Below are 19,062 nucleotides of genomic sequence, written 5' to 3' on the forward strand. Positions count from 1 at the left end.
GATGGGAGGTCAGATCTTTTGAAGAAAACAAAAGTAAGGAGAATTAAAAGGGGGAAAAAAAACCCAAATTTAAATAATTTAATCAGTTCTACTGCTCCCAGAATGACTTGTTTCAAATCAAGAAACTCCAGGAGCTTTGCCTTGTCTGGTTGAACTTTGCTTTGCTTTTCCTCACATCAGTGTAAGGACAATGCAGAGAACCAACAAACTTGAGAGGGACAGGACAACCCCACGTGTTTCTTTTTTGTTTCTTTTTCCCTGGATATTAAAATTGTGATCAGCTCTTCATTGATAAAAAAATGCATTTTCAGTGGCATAATAATAATAATAATAATAATAATAATAATAATAATACTTTTTTTCTTTCTCATTTTCTTGGTTTGGTTGGTTTGGGCTGCCACTGTGGAGAAAGTCACAAAGTCTTTTTACTGACTGCTTATTGTTTTCACTGTGGTTTTTAGTCTAATTTCACTGTGAATGCTCCAGAGACAGGTTTTATTATTCCTCCTGGGAATCCTATCAGGGACACATTTCTGAATCAGATCAATCAACTTTTTTTGCCTACTATCTTTCCATTTTCCCCACTTCTTCAACCTCTTTCTTATTGTCTTAACTTTTCACCCTATTGTGCTCACGCTTATCTTTTATTTGAAAATTAAAACTTGGGCTGATATTTTTTTTCTAGTGAGTTTATTTCTAATTTAAAGAGAAGTTTATTTCTTGCTAAAGGGAAGTAGGGGCTAGTAATTTTTTTGTTTTCAAAGAAGTTTCCTGATTTGAGAAATCTTAGAAGAAATAGAAGGAAAAAACTGAGAGTTTTGCATCATACAAATTAACTTATTTCAGAATTTCTGAAAACTGTTTTCCACATTTCAGTTCAGAAAAATATTTAATTTTAAAGTATTAATGGAATTTGTAGGAAAATCTTTGAAAATTTAAATGTTTCCACCAGAAAAGAAGGATTTTGAGGATTCCTGAAATAATACATACTGATTGTTTTAATTAATAATAGTAAATAATAATAAATATATATGAATTTTAGTTCTGTGCAAATGCTCAAGGTTAAGACATTTGTCCCAGGATGGGGAAAAAACAACCGAAGTAATTCCTGGTTTAAGTGCACACTGAATTTCTCCTGTTTTTCTTACTAATTTTATAGAATCACAGAATAATTTGTGTTTGAAAGGACCTTAAATCTCATCTCATTCCATCCCTGCCATGGGCAGGGACACCTTCCACTATCCCAGATTGCTCCAAGTCCCATCCAACCTGGGCTTGGACACTTCCAAGATTGGGGCAGCCACTTGAACAATGTTTTTCAATGGTTTAAATAAATATTTTCTTTATGTAGTCAGTACCACAGCCCATCCTTTATCAGCTCATAATGGCAAAAGCATATTCCTTAAACGAGTTGTAAGTTTTGCCATTAACAACACTTGTATCAAGGTACATTCCTGAATTCCATTTAATAATTCTCTCCTTTTCTTGCGTTTCCTTTAAACATTGCAATTTGTTAAGAGTGTTTCAGAATGTGCTTGCATGAGGACAAAAAAATAAATACACTTTGCTTTTCTTATTAACAAAGTGTATTTATTTTTTGCAAAAAACCTGTGAAAACCACTCAAAGGTCCTTGTATAGATTTGAATGTTTGGGAAATTGTGTCCGTGCTCTGCATCCAGCCGACCACCACCCCCTTCTGCCTTTAAAACTGTTGGTTATCTAAAAGACGCAGTTTTTTCTTGGAGCTTTAAAAAGTACTTTGTAGTCTTGAAAAATAGCCCAGTCCACTGAATTATTGTGTACAGCAATATCAATTCTCAAAATGTTGCTATCAAAAGCAAACACAGCTCCCCAAGACTGGCTTTTGATTATTGATACAACAGAGGGAAAAGTTTATTTAAATATAAAAATAAAAATTTGCTTTTAAAAGGGTTCAAAGGCTTTTTAAATTTTTTTTTCAGTATTGTTGTGATTTCTAATGTGGCTGATTCCTTTACCACTTTAACCCTGAATAAGGGCACCAAAACAAACAGCCCCTAAATGCAGGTCAGAGCAAGGCTTTGTTTGCAGAGTGAGCTGCTGCATCCAGCAGGGAAGTTTTAAATCTCCAGGGTCATCAAACCACTCTGATCATCACCCTCCCAATAAAGCTCTGAGTCCTGGTTTTCTAATTGGGTCAATTTTGGGATAGCTTTTGGCAAAGGAGGTGCTTCACCCCCTCTACTCCTCTCTCATGAAGCCCCATCTGGAACAGTGTCCAGCTTTGGGGTCCCCAGCACAGGAGGGGTTTGGAGATGTTGGAGAGAGTCCAGAGGAAGCAGGATGATGATCAGAGGGGTGGAGCAGCTCTGCTGTGAGGAAAGGCTGGGAAAACTTGGATTGCTCAGCCTGGAGAAGAGGAGGCTGCAGGGAGAACTTAGAACACCTTTCAATGCCTAAAGGGACTCCATGAGATTTGGAGAGGGACTTTGGACAAGGGCCTGGAGCAACAGGGGAATGACATCAAACTGACAGAAAGTAGATTTTTGAGAGTTATTATGATAGAATTCTTCCCTTTGAGGGTGGGGAGGCCCTGGAACAGGCTGCCCAGAGAAGCTGTGGCTGCCCCTGGATCCCTGGAAGTGTCCAAGGCCAGGCTGGATGGGAGGTGGGAGGTGCCCCTGACCACCTCCCACCTTCCATCCAGGGGGATGGAACTTTAAAGTCCTTCCAGTCCAAACCACTCTGGGGTTCTAATCCCAGAAAATGTTGTTATATGGGATTTTCAGGAACCTGAAGGTCTCTTAAAATCTTGATCCTCTGTTTTGTTGAGTTCACACTGTGAACTCTTTCCTTTCTTAGCTATTCAGAAAAGCCATTTTTGGCTTTAATTACAGTAATTACAGTAATTTCTGTATTGCTGGTTGTTGTATTGGTGTTGCTGTAACTCCCCTCCTTTCTCCTCACCTTCCTACAACTTGCCTGTGTGAATCTGATGGTGGGGTGGGAGGAAAGGAAGAAGTAGCAATGGCCAAGAGTCACAAAATTAGGTTGGAAAAGACCTCTGGGATCATCAAGTCCAGCCATTAACCCTGCACTACACTTTGCTCACCACTAAACTATATGTTGAATCCTATAGCTCCCCACAATGAAACACTACCAAAATCAGCAACTGTCAGCAGCAAAACCAAGGAAAAAAATGTTTCTCTCCCACCATGTTTTCTATTTCTTCTTCCTCCTGTGCTTTAGAGCAAATGTCTGCTGGTATAACTGGCACATATATCGAATCTGCTTAGTCTGGGCTGTTAAGTAAGTTTAATTAATTTACTAAGTTAATGTTCCAATGTTAGCAACAAAGCATCATTGCAATCAGCTGGGTAGCAGGAATTGGAACCCCTAAATGAGCTCATTTTTTCACAGTTGGAATTAGGGACCAGTTAGCCAGTTGTGTGGTTTTTCCAATTTCTCCCCTTGCCCTAGGGGAGTTGCAAGTTATTCATTCCCCATTGCTAAGTGTGAGTAAGATGGGGAGGGGGGAGACACAAACCAACCCTACTCCTTGTAGGAGTCCATCTTTGCTCCCAACACTGATTCCCTCCCTGTTGTCTGCACTTATCTGCCTGCCTTGGTCTAGACTGGCATTCGTTTGTGATGGTTTGGGGAAGGAGAAAAGCATCACTGAGAGATATTTACTGCATGTGTTTTCATCCTGAGTGTGTGCAGATAAAGGGGGGAAAAACAAATAAACAATAAAAGAATGGAAACAAAATTACCGAAATTTGCAAAGTTTGACAAATGGTGGCCAGGAGTTGCCACAAGCTAATGGCTTTCAATGATTAATAAGAGTAAAAATAATTGCATTTCATTAAGATTGATGACACCCCATTTAACCTCCCTTCTCGTTTCAGCCCTAAAGTGGAAAGAGATGAAGTTCTCATCTATAATAGCTCCTGTAACATTACCATGGAAACTGAGGCAGAGATGGAGTGTGAGGGAGCTAATCAGCCAATTACTGCCAAGATTACTGAGATATGGAAAAACTGGGGCCAGAACACTCAGGTATAATCAAATCTTTTTTACAGACTGATTCAAACAGCTTAAAATTAAATTTGTAATATTGTGTACATTTAAAGGGGGGCAAGAAAAAAAACAATTTAGGCTGAGCAGCAGCAATATATAATATTAAATGCTTTCCAACTTTGAATAGCAGTTCTAATGCAGCACAGCTGAATTAATGGTTAACTATGGCTAATCATGGATTTTATGAGACATAAATGAGCTTTACCTTATTTTCTGAGCAATCTATGTATTTTTTAACACTCTCTCTTTTTTTTAATATAAATTCAATTTTCTTATAAAAGTGTTATTTTCTGTTGAGCAGGAATCTTAGCCATGAGGTACAGTTTTAGCTCTCTGGCAGAAACTTAGCATTCAGTGCAGCCTTGGTTATATTTGATTTTTGCTCCTTTTCAGTAGCTGAAGGAAAATGGGACAGTGCTATCTGTGGGTATTGCAAGAAAAGAAAACATATACCAAGAGTTCATGACAAAAAAGTTATAATCCTGAACCAGCATAAATTTTAAGCCTTGATACGTAAAAATGTCATTGCTAACCTGAAATGTTCTGTTAGAATCCTCACAATTTTGCAGAGGGGGTGTTTAGCCACCTGTAAGAAGAAATTTAGAGGGGTTGGATATTTGTTGAATGCCAAACGTCCCTTCTTCATTCTCCTTTCCTAATGGAGCAGCTCCTGAGATGTGGTGGAGACCTCCTGAATATGGGAATGTGTGAGTGGGGATAGTTACACACCTGATTCAGGATACAAACCAAATGCTATTTTTAATTTCACACAGTCTTTTAGCACAGTTTAGGAAAATGAAGTTAATTTTCTCAGCATCAATGTTAAAGCTACCATATTAATTTTAAACTCTATCTGCAAAGAGATTTCCTGTGTTTAAGGACTTTACACTTACTTTGCCATCCCAAAAAGTAGCTGCATTGTCCTGGCAGAGTAATTTTTGTGCATTTCTAATGTTGAATTCTGTATTTAATTTTATATATCTGATCTATTCTATATTTAAGACTCTCTGAATATTTGCATATCTACCTTACATGAATATTACTATTGCAGTGGAGTATCCTAAATTACAATTCCTTACTTCTGTTAAGCCTGGCCTTGGTCTGTGAAGGAATGTCAGATGTAGAATGTTACTTATTAAAGTTCATTTGCTCATCAGCCTTGTTATGGTACCTAAAACATGCCTAGATAAGGAGAAATACAACCATCAAAAATTGCTGGTTGGTGACTACAGGAGTGAAGGGAAGTGCCCAGGCAAGCATGAGACCAAATGGCAACTCCTCCTTACATTCCTATTTTCATTTCCAAATGGGATAAGGGCATCTCTAGAGTCCCAGAGCCTGGGCTGCAGAATAGAGGGATATTCCCCTCTGCTGTCTCTGATCTGGGCTGTGTCACAGCTCCTGCAGCCTCAGTAATGGCAGGATGACAGCTTGTCTTGTGACTCAGGTGGGAGCAAGAAGAGGAGGAAGCTGTGAGGTTTGCTCCTGCTGTGGTTTTTCTGCTCAGAGTAGGGAAAACCAAGGAAGTCCTAAGTGTCCTGAATGAACAAATTCATTCAGAGCAGGATGAAAACAGCAGCACTTCAGATCTGGGATTTGCTGCTGCTTAATGAACCCAGTGGGCATTCAGAATCATTTTATCCCTCTTCCCAAAACTGGCTTGGGTGAGCAGAGGTGGATGGGTGGGGAGTTCAGATAAATGGCTTCAATTTTGGTCCCTTTCTGGCTGACAGCATCCCGTTAAGATTTACGACCTGGTGCAGCGCATGCATGCTTCACTGTGGAGGTTTAAATCATGTCATGGGAACTGGCCTTACCTTTCCAGTGGAAAAAATGGTCCCCAGGTTCAGCACTAAGCAGTGAAATGCATTAATAGCACCACGTGCCTTAGGATAATGGTGCTATTAGCAGGCAGCACAACTCTGTGTACAAGTAATGGGGCTGCATCTCTTTATAATAACATCTGGCACTTCTCTTGCATGCTCATGCAAGGATCTCAAAGCATTCCATAAAAAAAGGGGCATGATTATCCTGTTCTCAGCACAGATTCACTGTTCAGTGGTGCTCAGGCCAAGAGCTCAGCCCAGCTCTTGGGTGCTGTGGGAGGGTTGGCTCAGAGGTGATTTGGTGATGATGGTGGAGCAGAATTAGCTCCAGGATGGCATTGGAAGTGAAAATGTAGAGAGGCTTATGGCACAGAATGAATGGGCACTGGCAACAAGAGAGAACAGCCTTGCTTGAGAGCAGAGAATAATAAATAAAGAAATAAAATGTAAAATATTGGTTCTGGGAACTTGAGCCTGAGAATACAAATGGTGACACCACCAAACCTGCCAGAGTTCAAGCAATATTTGGACAACATTCTTAGGCGCAGATTAGGGTTCTTAGGGTTGTTCTCTGCAGAGCCAGGAGCTGCCCCTGATGATCCTTGTGGGTTTCTAGAAACTCAGGATATTCTATGATATGCCCATTATTCTATGACACAGTTTTTAGGGTATTTTTTCACCAGTTGTATTATTTAAACAACTGCATTTTCTGGTAGGTGCTGCAAAATCCACCGCTCAATTTTTGTCCTTTCAACTTTGGTCTCTGAGCTGTTGCTTGCATGAATCATAGAATCCTAAATGTTGGAAAAACCCTCCAGAAACATTGGGTGCATGGTTACAGTCAGGGATGGGCTCAGATATGAATCTAGAGGACTCCCAGAATTTCATGGGAGTTTCAAGGGGCTACCAGGAGATCTGTGATTTTCACAGCAGACTTAATGAAATTTCAGTTCAATTTGGATTTTTCGTGATGTCTGGTCTGTGTCCCACGACCTCCCCAGAGAATAATTTTTATGATTTTCATTAGAAACTGATTTAAGCTCTTGCCTCACTTTGTGTTTGAAGTATTTTGCCCTGTATGACTTAATTAGGTCACAAGAAATAAGCAGCAGGCCTCTGCCCCACTGTTGCATTCAGCATCATTAGTGTTTGTAACTTGCTCTGTTATTATCTAAGAAGAGTTGCACAATTATTTTTATTCCAGTATATAATGCAATTTAGCCTACTGAAAAGAGAGGGAGGGCAAAAAAAAACCCCAGCACTGATTGTATATCCCACAGGACTTAATTAGTTCACAGCTTCAAGAATGCACTGGATAATGGGAAGACATGAATTAAATAATAAAAGGGAAAAGAAAAGTTCTAATGCTCACTCAGTACCTGTCCACTTCCACCTTGGCTGCATAATGAGACGTCAGCTCTGGTGAGACACTGATGAGATGTGCAAAACACCCCAAAAACACAAGGAGAGGATGCTCGTGGGAGGGTTTGACCAGGCTGGGATGGCTCTGAACCCATTATGCTTAGTGAGCCTTCCCATTATTATTCCAGATCGCTGGACCAGACCTAATCATGATGCAAACATGCTGCTGGAGCAGCTCTTCCCTGCTCCCACTCCCCCTCCTCTGCTGGCCCACATGGCTGATGGAATATTTGGCAGAGGGCCGATGCCACGTATTAAGTCAGCCCTAGGGAAGCTGAACTGGTATCCCAGTGAATTCCCTGCAACCCAACCCTCAAGGGGTCCCTGTTGAGGGGTAGGAGGTTAATAAAAAATAACTTGCCAGATAAAAATGCCATGCTGGATTATGGCTCTGCCTGGGTGTGCTGCGCTGACTTGAGTTTGTTTTTAACAGGTCTTGAGATTTAAGGGGTGGCTTAGAATATTGAGGATCTGTGAGTTCTTAGCTTGGTGACTGATAAATGCTTTGTTCACTTCTTGTGAAAGAAAAAAATATAAACACCCACAAATCTGTGTCTGATATATGTACAGTCACCTCAGAAATCCTTTCTGTTCAGCTTTCACTTAATAAAATCAGGACTAGATCTTCAAATCCCTTGGATTCCTCAGCAGATCTTAGAATAATTAATTTCCTTCCTTCTTTAGCTTTTTTCTCCCTGCTTACCATCCAAAGTATTTGGAAGTGAGGGAAGCAATGAAATGGTTTCAAATGGTGGTGAAATTTGGTGGTTTACAAAGGTGGCAAAACCTGGGCAGCTTTTAGGGGGCATGGAAGGGTCCCTGGAAGCCCAGGGCATTCTTGGCATAAAGGACTGTTACTTTATTACTCACAGCAGGACTGATGCAAGGTCACAGACTGGTTTGGGTTGGAAGGGGCATTAAAGATCCTCTCATTCCAGCCCCCTGCCATGGGCAGGGACAGCTCTTGAGCATGTTCTCCATCTGTGAGGGTTACAAGTGATGGGAAGTGACTCTTCTGTTTTACTCTCATTTTAGAGCTGTCCTCATGTTATGTGGATGTTTGATGGGTGCATTTTTGGGGATGAAGGGCTCATATTTGGCAGTCCATGAGGAAAACCACCACAGCAGGCTGAGGGTAGTTAGGCAGGGCAGGGATCACAGAGTCACAGAAAGGTTTGGGTTGGAAAGCATCTTAAAAACATCATCTAGTCCCAGTTCCCCTGCCATGGGCAGAGGCACCTTCCACTAAACCAGGCTGCTCCAAGCCCCATCCAGCCTGGACTTGAACACTGCCAGGAATGAGGAAAGAACAGAGCAGATTCCAGTTTGATATGGATTTTGTTTGCAGTGGGCTAATGAAACCACTGTTCTGTTTTACTCTCTTCTCCACTTGAAGAAGAATTATGGTGCAATAGATATTTAATTCCTGTGTATCCATTTAGAGAGTGCAAACCCAGAACCCTTTATCTGGCCATGGGGATCACAATTTGCTGAGGCTTGGGAATAGTTTCATTGGATTTATTAGCAAGTATCCTGATAGAACCTGACTTTATGTTGTTGTGGGCTGTGAGTAGAGTTGCTGGGTCCTTTGGCAGTGCAATCAGCCAAAAATAGCCATGTCACACAGGATGGGACATCAGGAGTTGGACTAGATGAAATCTTCTACATTATTTTGTGTGTATTTTCATAAATATCCACTTTTAACAGCCTAGCAAGCCCACCCTTGCATGTCCAAATTCCCTGTTTTCTTAACTTGGTCACAGTGTTATTTTCAGAAGGAGGTGAGGAGTGCAATAAAACCCACCAGACTCTCACAGAAAAGAAGTTGAACAGTCCATAAAAAAACCAAAACCTAATTAAAAAACCCCCACAAACCCAGTCTTGGGGTGTGGAGGCTGCTGGAGCAGAGAGGTACCATCTGCAAGGCTGTTAAGTTGCAGAGAACCAAGATGGGCTCCCCAGTAACCACAGGCAATGTGAAGAGATAAATGGTTGACCCGAGCCCGTGTCAGGCAAGGATTGATGCCACTATCAGCCCCAGTGCCTTTGCAATGATTTTTTAAAAAATCTCTGATAGAGTGTGTTATCTAGTTACTGGCACGAGGGCAATGGCCTGGAGGCAGCAGGGAGGAGGGGGGGAGGAAGAAGGAAAGGAGGAGAGAGAGAGAGAGAAATAAAAAAAAAAGGTCACTCCGGGAGGACAATCTCTGTTGGACTAAATGAGAAAATAAGGGCCTTGCTGTGGAAGGGGAAGATAAATAAATAAATAAATAAATAATAGGAAAAAAGGGGCTGCTAGGTGTGTGAGGAAAGGATAAGCAAAATTGCTTCTCTTCTCTGTTTTCTTTTTTTTTTTAATTCTTTCTTCTTTTCTTTTTCTTTCTTTTTTTTTTTTCCCTTCCTTTTAATGGGTTCAGCCTTGGGCTGCAATGGGAAATTCAGGAGTTGGGCTTGTGGTGTTTTATTTTCCTTTAACTTTTTGCTTCCTGATTTGAGGTTTAACTGTTTCCTCTCCTGCCGTCAGATGAAAAATGAAAGACTGAACTGTAACTTTCTCTTTCCCCGCCCCCCACATTGTGAAAAGCCTCTTCTTTTTATTTTAAATCTCACCATCTTTCTAATGTCTCTGAGGAGATTACTTCCTGAACTGTAAGTGGCTTTCCAGGAGAAGGAAAGCCACCACTCACAGAGCTGCACTGAGAGATGCATTGGAAGCTATCCCCAGGATATCCTAGGATGGAATGCCATTATCCCCAGGACGGAATGCCAGTCCCTGTAATCCAAAGCACCTCAAAGCTTTTCCATATGCATTTAAACCAACCTGTGTGAAATCAGAACTGAACACTGCATAGTTTAATGAGAACTGTTTTCCTTTTCCCACTTCCATTTATCCCTGCTCCCAAGCTTTAACAGAAACAGGTTTGTAGTGAAAAGCTCCATTTTGGAAGTGCTGCTCCAAGGAACAGAAAGCAAATCTTTCCCTTCCTGTACAAAAGGAAGGATCCAATATAGGTCAGGAGGGTGTGGGGAAGCTCCTGAGTGACTGTGGGCTTGTGTCTTCTCTCTCCCAGGGGCTTGCACGGAGTGTTGCCGCCACTTTTCTGTTTAATTAAGACAGAAACTCTAATTGACTCCTTCAGCAATTCAGCATTTTGGAGGGGGAAGGATTGTCTGTGTTTGGAACCATGGCTTTGGCTCTCCATCTGTAGGACTTGGTGTCACAGAATGGTTTGGGTTGGAAAGGTCCTTCCACCAGATTGGGTGTCTCAAAGCCCTCTTCAACCTGGCTTTGTCTCCCTGGGGGAAGGGAGTGGGAATTTTGAATGCCTGTGACTGTTCTGGGTGTCCAGCCTTGGGCTCTGGGTGAAATTGGAGGAAGCCCTGTGCCTTCTCCAGTTGCCCATCTTGAATTTAATGGGAAAAGGGCTGAGCAACTTGGAGACACACCCAGCCCAGGCTTGTTCTGCATTGGAGCAAGACTTAACATATCTGATGGTCTTGTGTCATAGTTGAGACAGAGACAATACGAAGCAGCACACTCCATTTTCAGAAGGCTTCAAACAGTTTTTATTATAGCATACGTGTTTTTTATACATCCTTAAAAAACTCATAAGTTTTCACTTTACTCATTGGTCATGAAAGACAAAGTGCTAATTTGAATAGGCAGTTGCAGGTTTCTCTTATCTGTCCTTCTTTCCTGCTTGGTTTCTATGTCAATGACCTTGGTAGAAAATTATTTTGGGGTAAACATGGATTTTCTTATCAAACTTCTCTCTGGCTCACAGAAGTTGCTGTAAAACCTCTTCCACAGTCTTGTCCTTCATATGGTGTGACCTGGGAAAAATATGTTGCTTTGTGTCACTAACAGAGAACTCTGTCACCCTCTGACTCATGTGCTCTCCCCAGTCCCACCCAGACCAGCATTGTGGGCTGGATACTTCACACAGGTTTTTTTTGTGTACCAGAGGCATTGGCTCACCTACAACCCCTCCCAAATATTTCTGGGGTCTGGCTCAGCGCCCAGCAAGGACTGGGCATGTGGGGGACCCTCTACTGAAATCTGGGAGATTTCAGTGGCATAGTCTTGGCCAGAGTGGGATCATTGAAGGGATTCTTGATGTGGTTGGGCCATGGGTGTAGCTCTAAAGTTCTGAGTCTGGTGCCTGGCCTGTCCTCTGCCCATGAGGGCCAGATCAGGTGTCCCACCCCATCCACAAGAAGTGAGAAGAAGCCTTGGATAAAATGTGAGGGAGAGGAACACAGTTACGATTTTCTTCTTTGGGGGAAAAAAAAACCAATCCTGAGGATAACAAAAACCTGAAAATTTGGTCTTGTAGCAAACCGCTGGTAGTGATGGAGACACGATGATCTTGAATCATGATTTGTTCTGTGCATAGAGTTTAGAGTGAGGAATAGAGAAAGGACAAATAGTATTTGTTGTTCAGGGATTTTTAAAAGATTTTTTTTCTGATTTTGTAACTGTTGATGCTATAATTACATTTAGCACAGACTAAAATGTGAACTAGGTGTACAGCTAGAGAAAAAAACATATTTAAAGTAGGGAGATTTCAGTTCAGAGAGCATTTATTAATAACTTAAAAACCTGCTGTAGCAGGAGTGAAAACAAAGCTCTTTGGCATGATGAATGTACTCGAGGCTTCCCCCTGTCTCTAAGGAAAGGGTTAATTTGATGTGGTTGCCAGTAAAAGCAAGCTGTTTTCGTGATGAGCCTGTAATAGCCCGGTGATAGACTGGCTTAACAACTGCTGCTAAATGCTGGGTACCACCCCTGATTGGCACTCCCTAAGTGGAAGCCCCTCGTGTCCAATCTGTCCTCGTGAATTGCTGCAGAGCGAGGGACTTCATTAAGGGATCGTGAGGGGACCTCCTAAAAATCAGCAAATAATTACACTGGGGAGGAGAGGAGGGGACTGAGAGCTCTGTGTGAAGAAAAGCAGACTGCCAGGGCAGGGAAGCATCAGGTGAAGTGGGTGCCATAAACACTTGCCCCTGAACGCTGGGTCTTCTCAATAAAGCTCAGTTTAGCCCCGTCTATGACTTAAACAAAATATTCCTGGTCAGCTCCCTGGGTGGTGGAGGGCTGGGAGCTGTTAGCTCATATTCAGTTAAATTTCAAATGTCAGAGCTTGTTAGTGGTGATTTTAGCCAAAGACAGTTTGTGAGGAGCTGGGTAAATTTGAACTTCCTCATATAAAATTGAGGAAAGAGATTGCTGTTTTGCTTATTGATTTATTTTCCTGCTTTCACACATCTTCTCTGGGTCTGGGATTCTGATCAAGGATCAGGCTCAGCTTCACCCACTTAGGGGTCACAGTGCTCCCTCTTTCACGCACACTTTCTTGCTTTTTCATTCTCAAATTCATCTTTATTTGCAGTTTTCCTCCTTCCTTCACCTGTGTTTGGTGATAGAAGATGTAATTTTTTGCTTTCAGCATTGAGGGGAGTTTTCCCTGAGCTCACCAGTAAACCCAGTAGGACAGGCACAGGAAGGCAGCACAGACCATTCTGTGGTAGATTTTGGTAAGATATTTAGGAGAAATCATTCCCTGTGAGGGTGAGGAGATCCTGGCACAGGTTCTCAGAGAAGTTTTGGCTACTCCGTCCCTGGAAGTGTTCAACACCAGATTGAATGGAACTTGGGGCAACCTGGTCTAGTCAAAGGTGTCCTTTCCTTTGGCAGAGAGTTAGATCTAAATGCTCTTTAAGGCCCTTTCTTGCCCAAACCAGTCTGTGATTACATGATTCCCTGAAATGAATTGGCTCAGAAGAAGTTGGGCAGTCAGTGTTGTTCTGCAGTGGCTTTTTGGGAACCCTGTTGGGGTGAGTCAGGGAATGGAGCCACTGAGCTAAAAATGTGGCTTCAAAGCTGAGATGGCCCAGACAGTGTTGCAGAAACTGAGTTTTTTCCATGCTGAAAGGACTGCAGATGCTGGCCACTGGCACGGCCCCAAGCCAGTGCTCAATTTCAGGTCTGGAGGAGGGAATTTCTGGTTAGGTACATGAAGGATTTGAATACAGGCATCATGGGTAACAATTCTGGGTGAGTTTCTCCAGGTGGCATTTCTAATTTTACCTACATCCTCTTTTCTGTGTGTGCATTAGGCTGGTATCCAACTCTCTCCAAAACTAAATTCACCCTTGGAATATTAGTCAGCACACATCTGCATCCTTTAGCACTTGTATGAATTCAGATGCTGGGGTAAGGATGAGCCAGCAGGGATCCTTGCGTAGAAGGACCCTGGTTTCATATCCTGCCAAATGATTTACAGGCAGACAAGTTTGTGTGCATGGGAGGCAGAGAGTGAAGGCCATGGAGTCTATTATTGCAGGGGATCTGTATTCCCAACAAAGATGAGCTGTTACAGCCCTGTTACAGACAGAGGGATGTCTTTACAGCTCAAACAGCAGCAGTTTGTGCTTTCAACTCAAAGGCTTCTCAGTTCACAGGGCAGTGTGTTGGTGGGGAGGTTCTTTCTCACGATAGGCTCTCATCTTGTCTGATTTGAATGAAGTTTGGGTTAAAATCTCCTGAAATGACAAGAGCAGTTACTGTCCCATGACATGTGTGATGTTCTCTTCAGTGGAGGAGTTGTAATTCAGGGCAAATGGTTCAAAGTGCACTAAATTAACTTCTGCTGCCTTCTGGCTTCTGTTGTGGGGCTGTCTGCACCCCTGAAATCATCTATCGTGTGCTACTGTAAGCTCAAACTACTGAAAAAAATTAAAATTAAGTAGATAGAAGCACTGTTCCATTGAGAATCAGTTCTAATTTTAGCTACATAAAATAAATGTATTAAAGTGTACATATCTGCTCCAGACATGTTCTCATTTCTAAGGCGTCTAATGTTGTGAATTTTCTCCCCACTTTGTGCAGCTCCTTACGGGGTAGGGTGGGAGGTTTTATCTGGATTTATCACAGTTAAAGAGACACCCTTTGGTGAAGGAAAATGGTATGGGTGTTCCCAGTGTTGTAAATGCCACTCAGTGCTCAGATTCCCATTAGGAACTGGCAAATTCAGCTTGGAGTGACAGGGCAAAGGTGGCGATGCTGGTATGGCATAGTCCTTGCCCCCATAACCCAGTGATACCCTGTTGCTTCTGTGACCTTTTCTGTAGCAGTCCCATCTTCACCTTTTTACCTTTGTGGCAGATAAGTGTTTTTGATGATGACAATAAAGATACCACAAAGCACTTTTATTCTTGGTTGCCCCATCTGGGCTGCGCGTTTGATCCAAAGGGCCGACGTTCCAGTCAGATTGCACTATCAGATGGAGCTGGCTCTATTTCCTGCATTATTCTTCCTGGCTGTACCACATTATGCAATTATGTTTGCATTTAAACCTGAGCACTTACCTGTAATGATGCTGTGGCTCGGTGCACGGTACATTAGAGCAGCAGATAATGCACACAGATAGGCTGAGGGCAGCATGTTGTTGATGTGCTAAAGCTAAACAGGACACCGAGTTTGAAAGTGGGCTCTGAAAGCTTGCAGCTTGGGAGGAGCTGTTCCACAAGCTCACATTACTGAAATAACAGGGTGAGATTCTCTACCTGAGGGGCAGGTTCAGGATTGTTTCCAGTGCAGAAGTCAGACACCAGCACTGTTGGTCACTGCCACAACTTTTGCAGGAGCAGGAAATTCTTGCTGGCTGCTGGGAATCCCAAATCCTGCATCCCTGTAGCACAATGTGAGAGGAAATGATTCCTTCAAGATTTAAAGGAAGCTTAGAGGAGGGCTGGAGAGGAATTTTCACAAGGGCATGGAGTAATAGGACAAGGGGTAATTGCCTTAAGCTAGAAGGTTTTTTTTTAAATTAGATATTGTGAAAAAATTCTTTGCTAAAGGGTGGCGAGGCCCTGGCACAGGTTTCCCAGAGTATCTGTCAGTGCTCAGTCCCTGGCAGTGTCCAAGGCTGGGCTGGACAGGGCTTGGAGCAATTTGGGATGGTGTAAGGTGTCCCTGCCCATGGCAAGGAGTGGAACAGGATGAGCTTTAAGGACCTTTCCAACTCAAACTTTTCCAATTTTATGATGAACATTTGAGAAGTAACTGTGCCTCTGCTGCTGGCCAAGCCCTTTGTACCTCATTACACCTGCAGTCATCCCTGAGATGCAGTGATAATTACAAATGCTGCTGCTCTGCATCAGATCCTACCTTGGGTAGATGGTCATGCCCAGTAACAATCAATGGTCCTGACTCTTGGGCTGAGGAGATGTGGATGCAATTAAGGCAGAATCAACATTTGTCCTTGGATTGTATGGTTTTGCTGTCTGGTTGCTGTATTTTATGCATAGGACAGACCAAGCTGTAGCCTAAACACAGTTTGCCCTCTTCCATGCACTTTTCAGTCTTTGCCTGGTAAATCACTCTGAACCCCCTGCAAGCCAGGTTTGTTGTGGAGATGGTTTGTGTACAAACTCACCTATATTCCCTATGTTCCCATGGGAGCTGTGGGAAACTCCAAGGCTGGATCCCACACTGGTGCTCTGACCTTCACAGCTGACTTTGGACTCTTGCAAGGGCTTCTAAAACACATAGAATTCCACCTCAAACTGAGGAAGAACTTTACACTGAAGATGTCAGAGCACTGGAATAGCTGCTCAGGAGGATGTGGAGTTCTCTCTCTGGAGACATTCCAAACCCACCTGGAGGTGTTCCTGTGCTGTCACTGACATATTTTATGAAAAATCCTTTTGCCAGGATCTTTTCTCCTGAGGAGCTGGGAAGCTTCAGCTTCTCCATGTTTTGTTGCTTTAGAATGTGATTTGGAAAATTGTTTACCCAGCATGTGAAATTGTTTTTACTTGATGACCAATGACAGCCATCTGTGTCAAGGCTGTAAGCAGTCACAAGATTTTGTTATCATTCTTTTCTATTCCTTTCCAACCTTCTGATGGATCCGTTCTCTGTATTCTTTTTAGTATAGTTTTAGTATATAATATAATATAATAATATAATAAATCAGCCTTCTGAAACATGGAATCAAGATTCTCATCTCTTCCCTCATCCTGGGACCCTCAAACGCAACCATACTCTGTCACCTGCTCTGGGTGACCCTGCCTTGGCAGGGGGTAGGACTAGATGATCTCCAGAGGTGCCTTCCATCCCAAACATCTCTGGGATTCTGTTTATCTTCCTGCCTGATCCAAAAAACATCATCAGCTCTCCCTGGCACTGTTGGGTGGATGAGCCACACTCCTCCCTCCCCATTTAGTGTAGCATCCATTCAGAAATCCTGCTTGCTGACAAATAAGGACATAATTTAATTACTTTTCCTGCAGGTGGTCAGCAAATTGTGGAGCTAATCTTTGCATTTGCAATATTTGCTCTAAGATTAGTAAGTGTAACTCAAGCTCATTCAATTGGGAGACAATATTTGCACAGTGCAAAGGCTGACACAGTCACCAGGCTTGGTTATCCTGCTTGTGTAAACAACTTGGTGCTGTAATTTTCTCATTACCATTAAATTGCTGCTTTTAATTTGTCTCAGAAGCCTCCATAGTTTGAGAAATGGCTGGTTTAGAGAGATGTGTAGATGATGTGTGCCCTTTAACAGTGCTATGGAAAGGAAAACTCAGTCCTGTTGTAGCTAAACTGGAAGGTAGCACTGAATTCCTTGATGTGTTTACACTGAGGATTTTCAGCCAGTTGGGCTTAAAACTCTGCACTAGTATAGTTTCCACTGTAATAAATAATCAATCTCTGAATATCATACTGTAAATGAACATTGTGAAGATTCCTGTGAATTAACAAGGAGTTGTAAGAAAACACACATTCTGTGAAACAAGGCTCTTCATGTGCTCCAAGACAGTTCCTCTGCTTCCCAGGGTGTCTTCTTTAATATTTGAAACTGAGATTTCTGATTTTAGGCTTTTCCTCCCACCATGACCCTGAGAGACCCAAGAACAGCACTTTGTTCTCATGTGTGTGGTAAAGAGACGGGGACCTTCCCAGAGTTCTCATGGTTTGTTTAATTATGGAGTGGATTCATAGTGTTCATATCCCTGCATTATTTGGTATTTCACATTGAATTTGGGTGAGTTTTGTTGCCTGTGTGTACAAAGATGGCTCATCTATACCTGGGATATGCCCCCTGACAACAGTGATGTCTTTTCAGTACCCTTCCTATAAAAGCACCATTAGATTTAACTAATCCTCTGTGTCCTTAATTAAATACTTCTGGAGCAAGGAGCCTTACCTTCTGTGCTTCAAAATTGCTGTGATTACTCCCCTGCTGAATAAACCTTTTTTTTGTGGTTGTTTTTTAAGTGGCTTTGCTGGTTTTGTTTAGGATTTTTTTTTAAACAGGAATTAAGCTGTTTCTCATGCCATTGTCCAGTTGCAAACTGGCTTGAGACTGACTTGTGCCATGGCCTCTGACCTCTAAAACTGCCCACTCATTTTTTTCCTGAACTAATCAGCTCGATGAACTATTTACAGTTGGCTTTTGGGTCTTCTCACTGCTTCTGTGGCTGCCCCTGTCTGAGTAATTAATGATGCTGTGGCTTGTTTATGGTCTTGAGTTACTAATGCTCTTGGCTGCAAATGCATTTTTACCTCTGGGACGTGCCAGTTTCCTGGTTCTAGTCCCACCTCACCAGCCCAGGTCAATTTTTTGTGTGTAAACAGATTTATCCTCTAATAGTTTGGGAGAGACTAGAGTCATTCATCAGTCCCATAGAGAACATGCCCAGCCAGATTCTTCCCTTCTTGTGCCTGTGCAACTCAGCAGAAGTCAGAAAGATTTCTGCAGGACAGCTAAAAATAAATAAGAAAAACAGAAAAATAATTATTTCTTTTTAACTCAGGGTACAAGCACTCTCAGTTTAAAATAAAGATATTGGATAGTGCATCACATGTCCAGCCATGAACCCAGCCCTGATCCTTGCTGTATCAATGCTTTGGGAGTAATTAAAGAGAGACCTGGTGGGATAATCCCACCTGCATTTTAAAGGTGGAGTAGTGGGTAAAGTGAAGTTACACAGCAGAAGATGATGCAGACAGTGATAAAAATATCATATTGTGGCCTTGGAAATTGTTTGTTGGGTTATGTTCCAGGCTGTCATGTCAAGAATGCTAAGTCAAGGAAAAACTGAGCTTGGTCTCCTACTCTCTCTGGAAACCTGTTCCAGCCTCTCCATGCAGGTATATTCAGAAGCATTCTGCTCATTTCCATGCTTGGTTTATTCACAGCTACAGATCATTCCAGGCTTCTTGGGGATAAATGATTAATTTTTTCACAGTGTATAGTTCTCTAGGTATCTTGCCTTCTTTTTTTTTTTTTTTTCTTTTCTTTCTTTTTACGTTCTTTGTTTTTGTTTGGTTTGGTTATTGTTTATTTTTATTTGTTTGTTTGGTTTTTGATTGTGTCTAAGGCTACTTCCTTAGTGATTTGTGATTTGAGCACAACAATTTCTGCCATTTTTGGAAACATTTATTTCACAAACCACAAGAAGATGATCCCATTACCTCTCTACCTTTGTTGCCCAGTTTGGATACCAGTGGCTGCTCAGGTTACCCATGGACAGGATTTTTGGGGCATCCTCAGCAGGGTCAGGAGTTGGACTCAATGATCCTTGTGGGATCCTTCCAACTCTGGATATGCCATGATTCCGTGAAAGGAAAGTGATAAAGGTGAATGTGGTACTTTCACTGGGAAGATGGAAGTAGATTTTCCATTCCAAACTTTTCCAGGGGTTCTCCTCTCACTCTTACTTTCTTCTCCCTCACAT

The 19,062-nt window shown here is 42.2% G+C and overlaps 1 protein-coding gene across 12 annotated transcripts in view; it reads left to right on the forward strand.

The window, feature by feature from the left end:
• Positions 1-19,062, forward strand: part of PKHD1 (PKHD1 ciliary IPT domain containing fibrocystin/polyductin) — a 238,684-nt gene that overhangs the window by 52,106 nt on the left and 167,516 nt on the right. For all 12 annotated transcript variants that reach the window (XR_010357918.1, XM_064411623.1, XM_064411625.1 and 9 more), the window contains one exon: positions 3,889-4,039. Coding sequence is in view for 11 of the 12 variants with exons in the window: in XM_064411623.1 (XP_064267693.1) it covers positions 3,889-4,039 (151 nt within the window). In the remaining variant the exon portion in view is untranslated. The remainder of the gene's footprint in view (positions 1-3,888; positions 4,040-19,062) is intronic.

This window comes from Passer domesticus, chromosome 3, assembly GCF_036417665.1.
Source record: "Passer domesticus isolate bPasDom1 chromosome 3, bPasDom1.hap1, whole genome shotgun sequence".
In the NCBI taxonomy this organism is placed as follows: Eukaryota; Metazoa; Chordata; class Aves; order Passeriformes; family Passeridae; genus Passer; species Passer domesticus.